A 15145-nucleotide genomic window follows, 5' to 3' on the forward strand; every position below is an offset into this window, starting at 1 on the left:
AAAAAAAAAAAAAAAAAACTCCCCCAAAAAAATAGAATAGATATTGCGGGATGCGACTCTGCATACAGTAGTGGAATCGATTTCCTACGACGCGCTGCGTGATGCGATGCATGCTGACTTGTCGACTTCTCCTCTCTGCCTCTAATCCGTACACCCACCCGTAGACCCAATTTTGTTCTCTCTCTCTCTCTTGTCCACATCCACATCCACATCCACATCCACATCCACATCCACATCCACATCCACATCCACATCCACATCCACATCTGCAGCAACCCCTCCCTGCCTGCACCATCAACCGCCCGGTGGGGACCTTTGTTGGAAAAGGCTGGCCAAAACCGGGGCAAATCACGAGTATAAAAGAGAATGTGGAAAAAGCAAAGAGAAACAGACTAAAGGAAAAGAAAATAAAGAATCCAAGAATAAAAAATATGGAAGCCCAAGAGAAGCATGCGCTTATATATCACGTCTTGGGCATGTTGTTTGACGAATGGGCAGTGATGGAATGAATGATTCCCGAAACTCGGGTGTTTTGCGAGCGCAAAAATAGGATACCCATCACTTTGAATTCTTTTTTCCACTCTCTCTCTCTCTCTCCATCTCTCTCAGCCGCACCTGCAGGCATGGTGCCCATGATACGAGTCGTTTGGGTTGATCCAAACTGTGCAAATATTTCGCCATTTTGCATATCTTGGTATCAACGTAGTACTACAGTTACTGTACGTAGCATATGTCATACATACCTTACTCTACGTGGTAGGTAACTCCCCACATACCCACAGTACCTTCGCATCTGTCAACCTTGTGTCGAATATGATTTTACGTACGGATCGTTGGTTGATAGCGGTGGTAGCAGCAACAGCAGCGGCACTTACTTCTTCGGAAGAGGTCGTTTCGCAAAAAAAAACTGAGCCACGATGAAGCCAGGCGTGGCTAACCCTTTAGGGACATCCTATAGCTCCTCAACCCGGTTATCGGAACATGCTGAGCGGCAGGTGAATTTACTGAAATCTTGACAAAGTTGTTTCTTCTTCTATCCACCCAGTCTCTTTACTCAACATTTTCTTTTCCACATTGTCTTCTTTTGTTCCTTCGCTCATTCCGGCTGGCTGCATTGACCCTTGTCATAACCCAGCCGATATCACGGTTACTAGATATTTCGGCCCAACCACAGCAGAGAAAACAAGTAGAGGAGGAAAAAAAAACATCCCCCAATTCTACCTACGCCAAAGCAGAAAAGCAGACTGATTCAATTGGACAACTATGAAGCCCCACTGCACACTCACTCGTAAATACTAATGCGTTCTTGTCTTTACTTGTGCACCTTGGTACGGTACTTGGCAACCTTGTCCCACAAAACTAAAATAAAAATCGTACCAAAGCTTCGCAATCGGTGTAACGTACACCTGTGGAGCACTGGAGACGGGTTAGGTGTGTTTGTGCTGTGTGGTACAGACCAACGACTGAGTACTCCGTAACTTATACACACACGCGCGCACACCATTGTTCCCAAGTTTGTCGTAATCGTTACATTTGCTTTTTTTCTTCTTCGGTTTCTCCTGCTAAGCTAACGAGAGACATGCCAACGTATACTAAAAGTAATGCCGTGAGAAATCGTGAGCAAAAGGGTATAGGTATTATGCACTCCCAACTCCGTTCCCATTCCCCACCCTTCGTGACCAGAAAAAGAAGAAAACATTACTTTTGTGAGGGGTACAAAAATCCTAAGAAACCGTTGCAGATAAACCATTCATTACCGCAAAAGGAAAACACCAGTTTTTTTTTTTTTACTCCTCCCCCCCAATGCCCCAGCCATAGCGTGTACTTCAGCCAGGGGCCGGCATGGAGAAGCACATAAACATGAAACACGGCAAGCTACCAAAGAAATCTCTTCCAATCATCGTAACAAAATGTCGTAGGGATGGGCACAATATGGAATGTACCTCGAGCCCAATAGTTAATGTCGATCGCCAAGCCCGCGCGTCGCAAATGGCTTCGGGGTTTAGTTGGGGTTCTTCCTCAGGGGGAAGTACAGCTCCGACTTGGGCTCGAGGTTCCAAGACTCTCCACGGCGCACGTCGATCGAAAAGGCGTTGTCCCACGCGGCTTCGAGATCCTTGGGAATGGACCAACCACGGCGAGAGTCACGGCAGCGGACCCGGACGAGGTGGCGACGTCCAAATTGTGACTGGGTGCCATCGTTGGTGAAAGCATCACGGCGGTGCAGAACAGCCATGTTGTTGATGAAGTGAATATCGCCCGGCTGAGTCATGATGCGCAGCTCTACTCGGTGAGCAATCTCTTCTACAAGATCGAGGGCCTTGAGCTGCTCATTCGTCGGGAGTGGCAGTTTCTGGTCGCGGGGGTGGGCCTTGCTACCAATCAGAGGAGTGCGGCCAAAGTTGACAATAAGCCTTCCCTCATGGTAGAAAATGGCAGGGCGACGCTCAACCTTGGGGATCGAGAATGTGAAGGGCGATGCCAAAGCGCTGATTAGTTCCGGATGCTCCAATGCCAGAAGGTTGTAAATGGCGTATGCCGAAGCGATGACGCTGCTGCCACCTTCGGCAGCCTGGCCGCGGGTCAACCATCCAATGACGTCTCCGTCCTCATCGGTGTGGAACGTCTAATGCAGATCCATTGTTAGCCATGACAAAAGCTTTGGGCTTGTTGATTTCATGAGGAAAACTTTGTTGCTTCATACGATGGCTTTGTTCGAGTGGCGGTGGTGGTTTGCGGCCACCTGGTTTGTCTGGTCCTGAATAACGTGCACTGTATAAAGAATGGTTAGTGTGGTGGTACTTAAATAGCATGGCGAGACCAAAACAAGGGGGCCTACCCAGCATGTTGCCCTTGGCGTCTTGACGGCCGCGTTGATCGGCAACATAAGACTGGACACCCAGGTAGATGAGAGTCAGATCCTCGGTTGAGTATTTCTTGGCATCCAGGCCGCGGATGAGGCCGAAGCCCCTACCCTCGTAGATCTCGGCCGAGACACCATCGAGGATAGCACCAAGAGCCCTGAGCGGGAACGTATCTCGGGTGACTTGGCTTCCCTTGAGATCCAAAGCTGTGTCGTCAAGCACTAGTTAGCAGAGCTGAAGCCGCCTAGGCCATGGGATTTTATGCTGGCACAAAATGCCGGGGTAGAACTGACACTTGAAGTGCTTGACAGCATCATCGATCTCGGTAATGTCAGCATCTGTGAGTTGGTAGGTATAGTTCTCGGCATTCTTGAAGTCGGCACCGATCCAGGCAAGGTTGCTGTCCAAGACAGTGGGGAAGCCAGCCGGAAGCTGTCCCTGCTCAGCGACAGCAGGCGACAGGGTATGAGCAGGGGTAGTCTGAACTGAGGTCATTTTGTGTCTTGTGTCTATGGATCGTGACAATCAAGAAAATAGTCCGATGAGAATAGAAACAGGTGGGCAGAGAAAGTCGTGAGAAGTCTGTATTCGTATTGACCGAGAAACGAAACGTACGTCCGATTTGATCAGAAAATACGGGAAAAAAGAGTTGCTACCAACGATTTGTTGAAGATTGTGGGAAAAAACGTGGCGATGGGAATGGACTGGGTTGAGTTTGGTGTGTTGTTTGTTGTCTTGAAGAAATCCAGAGGGACTTTGAAGAGCAGCGAGACGCATGAGCTTTTATGTCCCAGAAACACAAATTTATCAAGGCCATACCATCTAGCGGTCGATTAAAGAGCAAGAGAATGTGGTCTTTCCGTCAACGCTCCTGCTGTGTTTCCGCTGCTGCATGCGGCAACCAGGGTGTTGAAAAGGAAAAAGAAAAAATGTAATTGTCCGAGAACCAGGAAGGCACGGAGATTCCTCCCCGCGAGTGTGGCACGACCGGGGCCAGGGCAACTGGCAGAAAGAACCTCTGTGTGCTTCAAAGAAAGAAAGTATACCAAATTAAGCAGGTAAGGTAAGGTGAGGTAGGTATTATCAAAGGGTGTGCACCTAAGAACAAGTTGCAGACGACGAAGTTTGTGGCAGTTGTCAGTTGTCTTTGCCTCGCGTCCGTTTATCCCCAGACCTTGTCTAAACGTATGGTAGCTATGTTAGCAAATATTATCGCGTACAACAAGACAGTTGAATGGATAGATGATTTTGATTGATTGTAGATAGGTAAGGTAGTCTTGAAGAAAGACATTGTTGTGGCACCTCTTCTTCAAAACAAGTGCCGCAACCCGGCTGAAGCTCCATGGCTCGGCGGATTTTTTTCGATTTCTTTTTTCTTTCTTCTTTTTTCGAAATTTTTTATTTGTCGAGAAAGAGGCGAATATGCAGCTGTGACCCCAAAAACCCTCAACACATACATACCCGAAGGAAGGACCGGGCCCCTCCGACCCGATAATAAGCTGCTTTCCTACAAGTTGCAAGCAGGCAGCCCTTACCGGTCTGAGGGACGGCGGCTACTGCCAGCCGATTGTGAAGCCTTGTCGGGAAAGAGTGGACAAGAAAGATGCCAAGAGAATCGTAGTCTCTGACGAGACAATATCGTTCCGGGTAGTCGACAAGGACACGAGGTGATACTGGTTGTGCACCTTACCGGACCGCTGAGCGGCTCTGGAGGTGATCTGTGCAAGTACGGGTATGTACGTAGCTGGCCAATCAAATTCGAAAGGCGGCTACGGTAGATGGTTGCCCAGAAGTAGGTAAGTTTAGTTTAGGTGGTAGGTAATTAAATAACGGACAGGAACAGATATATAGGTAGGTAGGTAGGTGGTTGTTGAGCTGCGATCGAGGTCAACCGTTGATCGTGAAAGTAAGATGTTGGATTGAAAAGCGTAGGTGGGTTTCAAAATTGTCGAAGGACCGACCCATGGAAGGGGACCCTGATATCTTGATGCGCACATGGGAGGAGAGTCTTGAGCATGGAAATATATTGGTTTTTTTTCTTCTTCTCGTTCCTTTCTCATGGGACGGGATCTAACGACCCTCACTCAGCTAGGATTCTGCAGAGTGGAGCGAAAAGACCTTGACGGCCGGCTCCCCGGATCTGTGTACCGATCTGATGAGGACTGGCCATGTCCTCGCTTGGCGATGTAACTGATCCACATGATAGGGTATTTAATACCAGCGAAAGCATGAATGGTCAAGATAGCCAAGACCGTTTGTCACCAAGAGGGGCTCAATGCAGGAAGTAAAATAAAACGGTGCATGCATGGTGGGTTTTTGACCAAATGATTGTGTGATATGGAGACGGATTAAGAAAGTAGCCTAAAGGTACGGGCGTTTTTTCCCGAATGCAGTATAGCGAAAGAAGCTCGAGCTAAAAGCTATCGAATTTTGAAGGGGAAAGCAATGGTCGATCAGATAATCTGTCGACACCCAGGTGCTGTTGCTACCAGGGTTACCGCGGAAGAAAAAAAAAAGAACAAAAAAAGTAGATAAAAAAAAAGAGCACTACCACGTACGATCAGAGGGGTTTCCGGGGGTTGGTATCATTTTTCTTCCCTTCTGCGAGGAGCCTGAGCCTCAGGTGTTCCATCAGACCCCACAATTCCAATCCGCAAAGGTAAGGACATGGGGTGAAGAAAACAACACGAGATAATAATAATAATAATAACCCAAGAAAAAAAAAAGGCTGGCCGAAAACCGGTGCGCTATCCTGCATTGCCGTCGTGAAGCCGCTTGCGGTCGACCTCATCCGCCGCCCCCTCTCCTACACCCCTCCTCTAACTCTACTCAGCTTGGCACGGTAATAATGTAGGTGCAGTACCAAATATGAGCCGACCGACTTCTACGGACAGACTAGACTGTAAGCTGCCGAGGTGACTATCTCTCAGCTGCGGGTTCATATAACCGAATCTTTCCAGCATTTTTTGAAGGCTTGGCCAAACATCATGGAATCATTCCGTTATAGGAACCCGTGACTGGGAGATAGTTACCTCGGCAGCCTGCAGTCTATCTACCCTGTCCGTGGCCGTAGCTGCGCTATTGAAGCATCGATGCGCTGCGCTGCGATTCGAAAGCTCAAAGACTCAAAACTCAAAGCTCGAATCTGATCGGTTGCCTGACCGTTTATCCTTGCCTACTTGGGTTACTCAGCTAACTTAGGCGGATGGATAACAATGGCACGCTCTCGGCCGGGTTATCCCATAGTTGCAGGGATCAATGTCGTTGCACTGGGTAGCGACAGGTGGAGCAGTTGGCAGCTTCTGGATTGCAGTTCGCGACTTTGCGAGTGACTGAATCAATCCAACTGTCTATGCGCTTCCCTTGTGATGGGAATCATGCGTCTTCAGCTTGCAGAACGGATATGGGGATGACCAGCTGAAACAACGCCCTCGCTGGGTTTCGTTGGGTCACGTTCAGAAAGGCCACTCTCGGGGCATCCAGTTCTGTTCGTACAACTGAGATATGAAAAAGTATTCATTCTCAATGTCGCTGTTGTTCAGGAGATTCTTCCAATCGCGCTCTATGCGGTTCCCCAAGGAACAATCAATCAGCCATTCTGTGCCAAGTCCTGCCAAGTCCGCAAAGCCACCCACGGCAGGAGTTCAGTCATGCCAGACTTACCAGACTCCTTTGCGCATCTTCTTGTGAACGCAATTAGTGAGGCTCCATCTTCACCCGAGTGTAGGCGAAGATCGTCATCTCTGACATCGCTTGCAAAGATCTTGCTCCCACCTCTATAATGGGAATACGCCAGCAATGTGGTTGCTCCTAATCCCATACAGCAAAGTCGTACTACGTTAGCCTACCCCCAGGATGCTGTTGATGTTGTAATCGATGGCCAAGCGCCTGATTGAAGTCCCGGCCACTATGCGTCTCACTTACCCATATAGTACTCCCTGACTTTATCCTCCCTGGCGAACCGCCTCTGCATGCCATGCTTGCGAGCGTAGCCAGCGTCATGCTTGATGACGAGAGCAATGTTGTGCAATAAGATGAAAGTCACCAGGTATGTTGTCAACCACGTCCTGGCCTTGTTTTCTTGTGTCATCTTCTGCAGGAGCTCGAGAGTATCGTGTCTGAATTTGGCTTGGATTTGGTGGATTAAGATCGAGTCGAGTTGTGCGCCCAAAACCGGCGGTAAAGGGATTTTGCCACAGAGGGGGCTCGTCTCGTCCATGATGTCTTGCGGCATTCCCAAGGTTTCCTCGCCCACAATCTCAAATGAGTTTGTCGTCAGGCGGATAGACATCCAAAGCTCCAGAGTGCTCTTCAGCAATTCCTGCTCCTTCTTGTCAACCCCACTGTCGTTTGCTCTTTTCAAAGCTAGGGCGTAAGTGTTCCAGATGAGAGCCTTGTTAGGCCCAATCACCTTCTTGCACATTTCCCATATCCCACCCCTAATGTATTTATCCAAGCCGACCTTTGTTGCGTCCATATCAACCACGGCAAAATGCGGAATGTGAACCGATCGCTTGGTACCGTCAGGGCCGACCCAAGATCTCTCCAACGAGTCGCCAGCCTGAGGAATGAATTGCCGCACACGGAGTGCAATCGAGCTTCCTGTAAAACCCTCTGTCACATGAATTGTTCTTGTTTCTAGGGATGCCCAGCTCGAAATGTCATCGGCCACCGTGCTATCTTTCCATCGAGATGTCCACTCGAAGCCTCGAACTTGGCCTATCTTTGAGAGAACTATGTTGTTTATTTTGAGCCGCAGGCAAGGAAGACGCCAGACTTTGCTCGTATTTGCGACCTTCTTGCACGTTAGACAGCAACCCTTTCTGTCGTTTATGTCGATGTTACACTGCGCATCGCATTGTTAGCTGCCGGCACCCTACAAAAATAGAAGATGCAGGCGTTCTCTCTGGGACCGTCTTGCTAGGGAGTGGGTCAAATTACTCTGATTCTTTGCATTCGACATCGAATGCAACTTCCGACCTTCCTTGTCTCTGCAGTCAAGTCCCGCTCTCCACGATCTTTAAAAGGACCGCGCTTCGCAGGAGGAGCTCTGTGTGTTGAGTATATCAACTCGAAGTCCTGAGGCCTGGTGTAAAATTCTATCGGCGCGGCGCTGTTGTCGACAAGGTGTGCCTGGGGGACATAGGCGGGGAACACATCATATCCCAGAGACACGTCATCCGCGGCGCCAGCATGGCTGCTTGACGGAGACTGCGTCTCAGGGCTGTTTTGGTAGGGCCTATAACCAGGAACGTTTTCCATGACATGCACCCTTGGGTGCATTGGGACGACGGCGGCCGTGTGCTGGTCGTTCGAGGCTGGCCTGGAATATATGGAACTCGCTGCATTTCCCTGATAGTACATGACTGGCTTGTTTACGGTTTGCTGGTCGAAAGGTATATGTCGCGGATGCGGCAATGCCGCAAAGGACGTCATGTAGTTATCAACCATGAGAGGCGCGTCAGAAACAACCGGTCCAGCCTGGTTCGAGTGCGTGATAGATGTGCCATTATCATAGCCTGTAACAGGGGTAGTCGGAAGATTGGCAGGCGTTGGGGATGTGCCCATTGAAGTAACTCGCGTTCCCCCGTAGCAGTGAGGCGCAGTCGTCACACGGATATGATGGTCGTCTAATGCAGGTGGTTAGCCAACACATGATTCCCGACACTAGTCCGATGACGAGCAATGCCATGCAAGTGAATTTCCAACCCACCCTGGCTGTTCTGGTAAGATTCATGGGAGTCATAGGTAGGAAAGCTTGCAAAAGCATTAGCTATCCGAGGGCCGCTCAGTCCTAGGTAAGTTGGTGGCTGAGGGGAAGCAGTCATGGCCGCCCAGGAGTAATGCTCGGAATTATCGTCTGAGCCTTGTCGGCTCCCCTGCATTGCTTTCGCACCACCTCCCAGTCCTGCCCCCCTTTCCACATATGTGGATGGACTAGCACCTGGTGTCTCTACACGTAGACGTTTGTGCCTATGCCTCTCTTGTAGCTCGAATAAGCTCGAGACAGGTACGTCAAGGGTAAGTGCAGCCTGGTTGACTATGCTTGGTGTCTCGGGTGATTCTCGGGTCTGGCCCAGTTGTAATAGCTGTGGGACGGGTACTTGCAGAATCCTTGCGGCCTGCTCGAGTATGAATTGGCTGTTATGGGGGGTCATCGCAGATGCCTGTGTGTTGGGCATCTCTGGTGAAGAAGTCGGGCCTTGATAGGCTGGCTCTGCAGCCGAGGGGACGGGACCATAAGCTCGACGCCTTTTGAGCGGAGGAGGAGCGTCATCGTTCTGTCATGACAAAAGGCATGGTTAGTTGCCGCGTTGGACTTTGTTGCAAGTACCCGAAGTAGGAGGCAAGATGTTAATATGCGCAGATGGTTATCGGGACCATCAGAACAGACAGGTTGGATTCTGGGTGGCTAGATAGATAATTCACCCAGAAGAACGACCAAGAGTATAACGGCAGCTCTGTGACCTTTCTCGAGGTTCATTTGATGCATTCAACGGTTTTTTGGAGGGAAGGTCAGGAGTATTTGCAGTGTCTGTGTCTTTTGGGTGTAGAGAGCACACATATGATCCCATAGATAGATATGCTTGCTACTGACCGTTCTGGCTGGGCGCCAAGTATTCCCCGAGTTGAAAGACATCGTCGGATCGCTTTGTATATCATGAGTATACCTTGCTTCTTCTTCCCAAGGCATGCGCGTATAAGCATGGATAGATGTCGTCGATTCCAGCGTAGACTCGGGCATAAAGTTGCCAAACTCTTGCACCATTGTAGCCATCGGTCTTGGCAGTAGAAGATATAAGTAGAGGGGCGATGACGACGAGAAACTGATCCTGAAGGCCGCGAAACCCAGACAATAAAGGGTTTCGTCGTCACCGAGAATCGCAGAACCTTGAGGGGTTGATATCCGGGCGGGGATGGAAAAGTAGTCTCACAAAGCCCAGTCCATGAAGCATGGGGGTAAGACCCCTTGAACCTAGTGGAGCGCAAACAAAGGCTAAACACAATGTCTGCCAAAGATCGAGTGAAGTCAGTGGCTGGGGTCGAAGGACAAAAACTCCGAAGAAGCAGTGGGTATCGACGAGGGTGTTTAAGAGGGATGGGATTCCATATATCCGAGTCGATCAGAACAAGCAAGGAACGAAGAGAGCCAGATGTGGATCAAGGCAGTCTTCTGGAAGCATCAAAGTCGGCCAGTCCGGTGTCAGGATGGGCGAAGTGGGTGCCAATGCTTCCCTAGTGTCGTCTGTGTCGCTTCAGAAGTTCAGATCTTTCTGGAGGATTTCCCCCTGTAGGGCGGCTAGTGTTTTGTGCGTTTGTCAAAACCAGGCGAGCCCCACTGTGTGCTCGAGCCGTCTGCCGGTATGGAGCTGACTCTTTTCTTGTTTTTGTTTTTGTTTCGACCTGTTGGTTGTCAGTTGTCGGGTTCTTGTTGGTGCATTGCGACAACGTTGCAATCCCGGACATATTTGCCAGTCCACTTTGTCGCACGGCCGGGCCAAAAGTCTACGCTGACGGGCGAGTGTAGGTATGTATGTGGGTAAGGGTGGCGGTCAGAATGAAGATCTAGCCTACCTACCTAGGTATTATGGGCCGGGTATGAAAGTATCTGTGGCACAGCTAGAGAACCACGTAGGCCGAGGAAGTGAGACTTCCTAAAGGTTGTCTGTCAGTCGACTTTGCGCCTTTTATCCCCAGGCTTGGAGAAGATTATCATGCTAGGCAAGGCGCGATCTCAATTATAAATGCGCGGGCGGTCTAGGAACGGGGGACACGCACGGCAGATGAGCAAAGCTGGAGATTCGCGGCAGATAAAAGATCGATCCCCACGCGTTGGTCGCGCGCGCCTGCGGTTGACAGAAGAAATATTTGCTTCGTGCTAGATTTGGAGACGGGCGGGGGCGAAGAAGCAAATAAACAATCCCGAGATGAATATGGAGAAGAATTAAAAATAATGATAAGAACTAGAGAAGAAAAAAAAAACATCAACCAGGGTTGCCGTGGAGGGCTGGGATGGGTTTAATCTAGATTCAGTGCAAATGCTTCAGAAAAGGCAGAAGGCACATGACGCGCAAACAGCCAGACTAGGGAGCCGGGGGACGAGGATCTTGTACGGGTTGGCAGGTCGTCGGACTTTGGAGTTGGGTGCAGGTGGTTTTGGGGCTGTTCCTCTGGATGTAAGGGTCTGGTTTGACCAGTAAGAGTGAGGCGGGCTCGAGGAAGGTGATACGATCAACCAACCTTACCTGCCTATGGGAGCCAAAATGAGAATTTTGTACCATCAATTGCTAGGCTGGCGGCATGATCGATGCCATCCATGCCATTTGATTCGATTAATGGACACCACCATTGAGCAACTTAAGTGCCCGACTACCTACCCTACGGTACTTGGCTACTTCGTACCTAAGGTACCACCTACCTACCTTACCTCCCTTAGGTACCTTAGCTGTCCGGCCTGGACAGTGCACCATCCACCACACAGTAAACGGGTTGGGTTTGCTGAATATAGGCAAATTAAAGATGACTGCGGGCTGATGGTCCTCCACCCTCCTTTGGCAGGCTCCTCGCTCGATTTGTCGTAATATGTGGAACATGAGATTTCGAAGCGAAAGCAAAAAAAGGCCCCCGACGCCACTTCTGCGACGCTGAGGGGAAAACAAGCCATCTCTCTATGGTAGGTACCTTCGGGCTGCCTTACCTTGCTGGGCTAGCAAGCCTACCTACTAGGGTGACTTAAGTGGAGAGGGCTCCTTACTAGTAGCCGGGCATGTGGGCACCAGTATGCTTGCTTGTACGCAAGAGAAAAACTAGCATTGCAATGTACCTACCTAGGTACGTGATGGAGGATCGTTTGTTTGTCAAGATCAAAATAGAGCCTTTTAACGTTGGTTGTATTCGAACTAGAACTAGACTCTAGACTAGTCTAGTCGTCGGGACCGGAAAGGAGAGGTTCGTGCGCATAACAAAACATAAAGGTACCACATTTCCTATCAAAATATGGCATAAATGGGGAGAGTGCCCATTTACCATAACCCCACTGGCTCCCGTTGCCAGTCCCAAGACAGTAATCGCTTCGTAAACTAGCCCCGCTTAACCGGAGTCACCCTTGCTTTCAATTGAAGCGCTCCGACGGCCCGAGAGCGCCACGTCAATACAACAATAAGAGCACCGGCCTATTGGTTCCCTTTTGTTATTCAAAACCTATCCCATTATCTGCGACCGAGCTGTCCTACTGCGTGGGGGGCTCTTTTTCTATTGTCTTGGAGATTCAAAGTCACACATGACCTAGTAAAAATATCTACCAAGCTTGCAAGTTACCTACCTAGATAGGTGTTATCAAAACCCCAGCCGTTCTCCTTTTGGCCGTGTGAGGTATGCGCACAAAAGGCGGAGCCTAAACTAGCCCTGTCAGCTAGTGGGCATGCCATGTGCAGGTCAGTGCCGGCGTCAACTTGACAGCTTGGGATTCCCCTGCTAAAGCCCCTTGAGTGGTGGAGTATATTCTTCTTTCAAATGACATTCCCCTTTATCCTCTTTTTTTTTTTCTTTTTTTTTCTTCTCGCTCGTCTATCTCACTTCCGTCGCTGCTTAAAGTCCAGACTAGGTTGACCTTCCAAAGAACTGTACGGATGTTTTCTTTCTCATCACCCAACGGCTTCCTGCTGAAATCGAGAACCTAGCCGGGCGTAGCTAAGGTCGGTAGACAAAAAAGACTCAATTTGGCTCCAGTAATTGGTCTTGACGAGTCATAACAGTACCAACAGATCGACAACAACTACTATAACAAAGACAAGAAACAACAAAAAAAAATATTTCTCCTTCACAGAACAGGCCAAACGTGGTGGGGTTTCAAGTGGAAGCATCAAATTTCAGCCGCATCCATGCCGAGATAGGTTCAAGCAGAGGAGGTGGCTGTACTGTATCACGTACTCAAGCGCTAGTCTCTGTCCTACTCCGTGGGGTTCGCCCATCCCTGTCTCGATGAGATCCTAATCCAAGGGTATAATCGATGGTATGGAATTCCAATCAAAGCTGAAGAAAAACAGCGGTCTGCAGCTCATGTTCTAGTTCTAGTTCTAGTTTTTTATTTGGGCAAAAATCCGTGCTGACCATTATTCACAACCGGCGGTTCTATTACCAACCAGTTGAATGAACGCCTCTCTGGTCGAGTTGCAGTCCTGGTGGATAGAGACCCGGCACGGGGCGGTCTAAGCGGGGAACCCGGATGGCAGTGAAGCTACCAATCTTTCCCTTAGCAAGCCCACTTTGGTTTGTATTCAGTGGATAACAATATAAACATACTAGTAAACATTGACTCTGACTCTATTCAATGCTGACCTGAAAATCCCTTCCGGAAATCTTGGCCTGAGACAAGGCACGTACACTTACGGTACTTGGCCTCTTTTGTGGCGGGTAAGAATCTTACGTTTGCCCTTGTCGTCCTTCTCAGAAAGATTTTCGAATTGTTCGTCCCAAAGCTGACGCACCCTGTTGCTGACAGAATTTGGCAAGAGTGTGTGTCAGCAGAGGCCAACTGGTAACGAAAACCAGGAAATTGAACGGCTTCATTCTACGCGATCTTCAACCTGCTTGCCGTATCCGGCCTAGGCCATCTGGCAGACTTGCCCAACTGTCTAGCCGAAGTTTGCATCCTTTCGGAGAAAACGCTCACCATCTCCCACAGCCTCGGTGTTGAGGGTTGGCAGACCATCCAACTTGTTGTGTGACATGTCAAACAAGAACCAGATCGCTGGCAGAGGACAACGAATACACATCTGACCTCCTCTGTGCGCTCTTTTTTTTCGCTGGACGGCAACCGATTGGAAGTCCTCTGCACGTGGGCTCTCGTGATGGCGCAGGCCAGGGTGTCGATATTGATCACGCGTCAGCCCAGGGCTGTCAGCCTGCATACCTTACCTATGTACAATAGATACGATGTGATTTCTAACCTTGTAACGCAGTGAACCCTAAGCCTCTCGGCACCGTTACAGTGCTCAATGGACTGTGCTTGCGTTGGGTCTTTGGTGCCTATTAGACGCGGCAATTGCAGCGCGGCATTGGCATGTTCTCTTTGTGTTTCTGTCGGCTGCTAACAACCGTTTTGTAGTTGGGAACTTCAATACCAAGTACCTAAGCACCTACACAAATGCATTCATCTGCCATTTTCGAAAAGAAATATGGCCAGCACGTCAATCGCTGGTACCTGCAGAATGGTATTTAAAAAAAAAAAAAAAAATGGACCAAAACCGGTAAGGGTCTGTCGATAGAGAAGCAAAGTAGCTCCGATCTTGTTACCTCTGTTAAAGAAGAAAAGAAGAAGAATAAAATAGTAAGACTGTTTCAACTGCCATGTTACTCTAGTATCCAGGGATGTCTTTTGAGTTCCCTATTGAGATGTGCAGAATGTGGGGTTGTGTGGAGCAGCCTGTCATCCATACTGAAAAAGTAAACCGTCGCACCCAGGCTTTGCCAGGTTGTCTTGGACGGACGATCAGTTAGTTCGTCAAACCTAAATCCAAAGTCCTACAATAATTTTAGCTTCAAATTTCGAAAATTTTGCAATCAACTTCATGATGAAAACGAGCACACGCGTCATGTCCAAATTTCAGAAGTTGAGTTGGACTCAGTCGTGACTCGGGTCGGTTTGTGGCGTGTCAGACCTGTTCATGTTTGACCTAGTGAGGTACCTACGTACCTAGACTTCCAGTACTGTAGTATGTAAATACGAAATATGTAATTAAGTCTTTTTTTTTTTTTTTTTTTTTTTTTTTTTTTTTTTTTTTTAGGCCATCATTTATTGATGGATTCTGTAGATTGCACTACTTGCCACCCTACCTAGAGTGGCAGGTCCCTCCGTCTTTGGTCAGGGATCCGTTGGTCTGCACAGGTTTGGTCTCGAGATTTCTGTTTTGTTCATCACATTCTTATCAGATTGTCGGCCGACAGTATTGTTGTTTTCCATGATCTGATCCATTACAAACCAACCGGCTTAGCCGACTGGGAGCGTTGAGCCGCCCGCTTTTCCAGTGGAGCCAGCCGATGCTTACCGTACCTACCAACCTAAGCTACCTACCTACCTTACCTCCCTTCCCTTCCCTTACCTCACCTTACCTTACCTCACTAAGCTTACCTGCCTCCAGCTCCCATCCACCTTTTCCAGTTTGCTGTGCCACTCGTTGGCGGAAGGGCGGTAGTTGTCAGAAAGGCGGGGGATATGAGCAATTGAAAGAGATGCAATGCACTACCCCAAGCGCGAAATGCTGACCCATGCAGCTTCATCA

General features: G+C 49.1%; 4 protein-coding genes across 4 annotated transcripts; 2 read left to right on the top strand and 2 right to left on the bottom strand.

Annotated features, from left to right (window-relative positions):
• Positions 1-438: 438 nt before the first annotated feature.
• PgNI_08805 (uncharacterized protein) lies at positions 439-921 on the top strand (the record flags this gene model as incomplete). Its single annotated transcript, XM_031128795.1, has 2 exons — positions 439-756; positions 854-921. The coding sequence occupies exons 1-2, from the start codon at positions 510-512 to the stop codon at positions 919-921; spliced, it is 315 nt and encodes a 104-aa protein (XP_030978440.1). The 5' UTR covers positions 439-509.
• Positions 922-1574: 653 nt separating this feature from the next.
• Positions 1575-2587, top strand: PgNI_08806 (uncharacterized protein). The gene is made up of 2 exons (XM_031128796.1): positions 1575-2290; positions 2430-2587. The coding sequence occupies exon 1, from the start codon at positions 1843-1845 to the stop codon at positions 2206-2208; it is 366 nt and encodes a 121-aa protein (XP_030978439.1). The 5' UTR covers positions 1575-1842; the 3' UTR covers positions 2209-2290; positions 2430-2587.
• Positions 2003-3437, bottom strand: PgNI_08807 (uncharacterized protein; the record flags this gene model as incomplete). Its single annotated transcript, XM_031128797.1, has 4 exons — positions 3158-3437; positions 2840-3070; positions 2705-2772; positions 2003-2626 (listed from the first exon to the last, which is right to left on the bottom strand). Exons 1-4 carry the CDS (start codon positions 3357-3359, stop codon positions 2003-2005), a joined length of 1125 nt encoding a protein of 374 aa, XP_030978438.1. The 5' UTR covers positions 3360-3437.
• A 1735-nt stretch (positions 3438-5172) lies between these two features.
• On the bottom strand, positions 5173-11046 carry PgNI_08808 (uncharacterized protein). Its single transcript, XM_031128798.1, has 8 exons — positions 10644-11046; positions 10444-10519; positions 9463-10268; positions 8578-9145; positions 7845-8494; positions 6789-7710; positions 6528-6674; positions 5173-6426 (listed from the first exon to the last, which is right to left on the bottom strand). The coding sequence occupies exons 3-8, from the start codon at positions 9640-9642 to the stop codon at positions 6320-6322; spliced, it is 2574 nt and encodes an 857-aa protein (XP_030979276.1). The 5' UTR covers positions 9643-10268; positions 10444-10519; positions 10644-11046; the 3' UTR covers positions 5173-6319.
• Positions 11047-15145: the final 4099 nt, after the last annotated feature.

The sequence above is a fragment of the Pyricularia grisea genome (assembly GCF_004355905.1).
Source record: "Pyricularia grisea strain NI907 chromosome V map unlocalized Pyricularia_grisea_NI907_Scaffold_6, whole genome shotgun sequence".
NCBI lineage: Eukaryota > Fungi > Ascomycota > Sordariomycetes > Magnaporthales > Pyriculariaceae > Pyricularia > Pyricularia grisea.

Coding starts and splice junctions, on each gene's coding strand:
- PgNI_08808 (XM_031128798.1), bottom strand. CDS start 9,642: ATGGCTACAATGGTGCAAGAGTTTGGCAACTTTATGCCCGAGTCTACG. Junction 8,495..8,577: donor ATCTTACCAGAACAGCCAGG/GTGGGTTGGAAA, acceptor CACCTGCATTAG/ACGACCATCATATCCGTGTG. Junction 6,675..6,788: donor AGTCAGGGAGTACTATATGG/GTAAGTGAGACG, acceptor GTATGGGATTAG/GAGCAACCACATTGCTGGCG.
- PgNI_08806 (XM_031128796.1), top strand. CDS start 1,843: ATGGAGAAGCACATAAACATGAAACACGGCAAGCTACCAAAGAAATCT.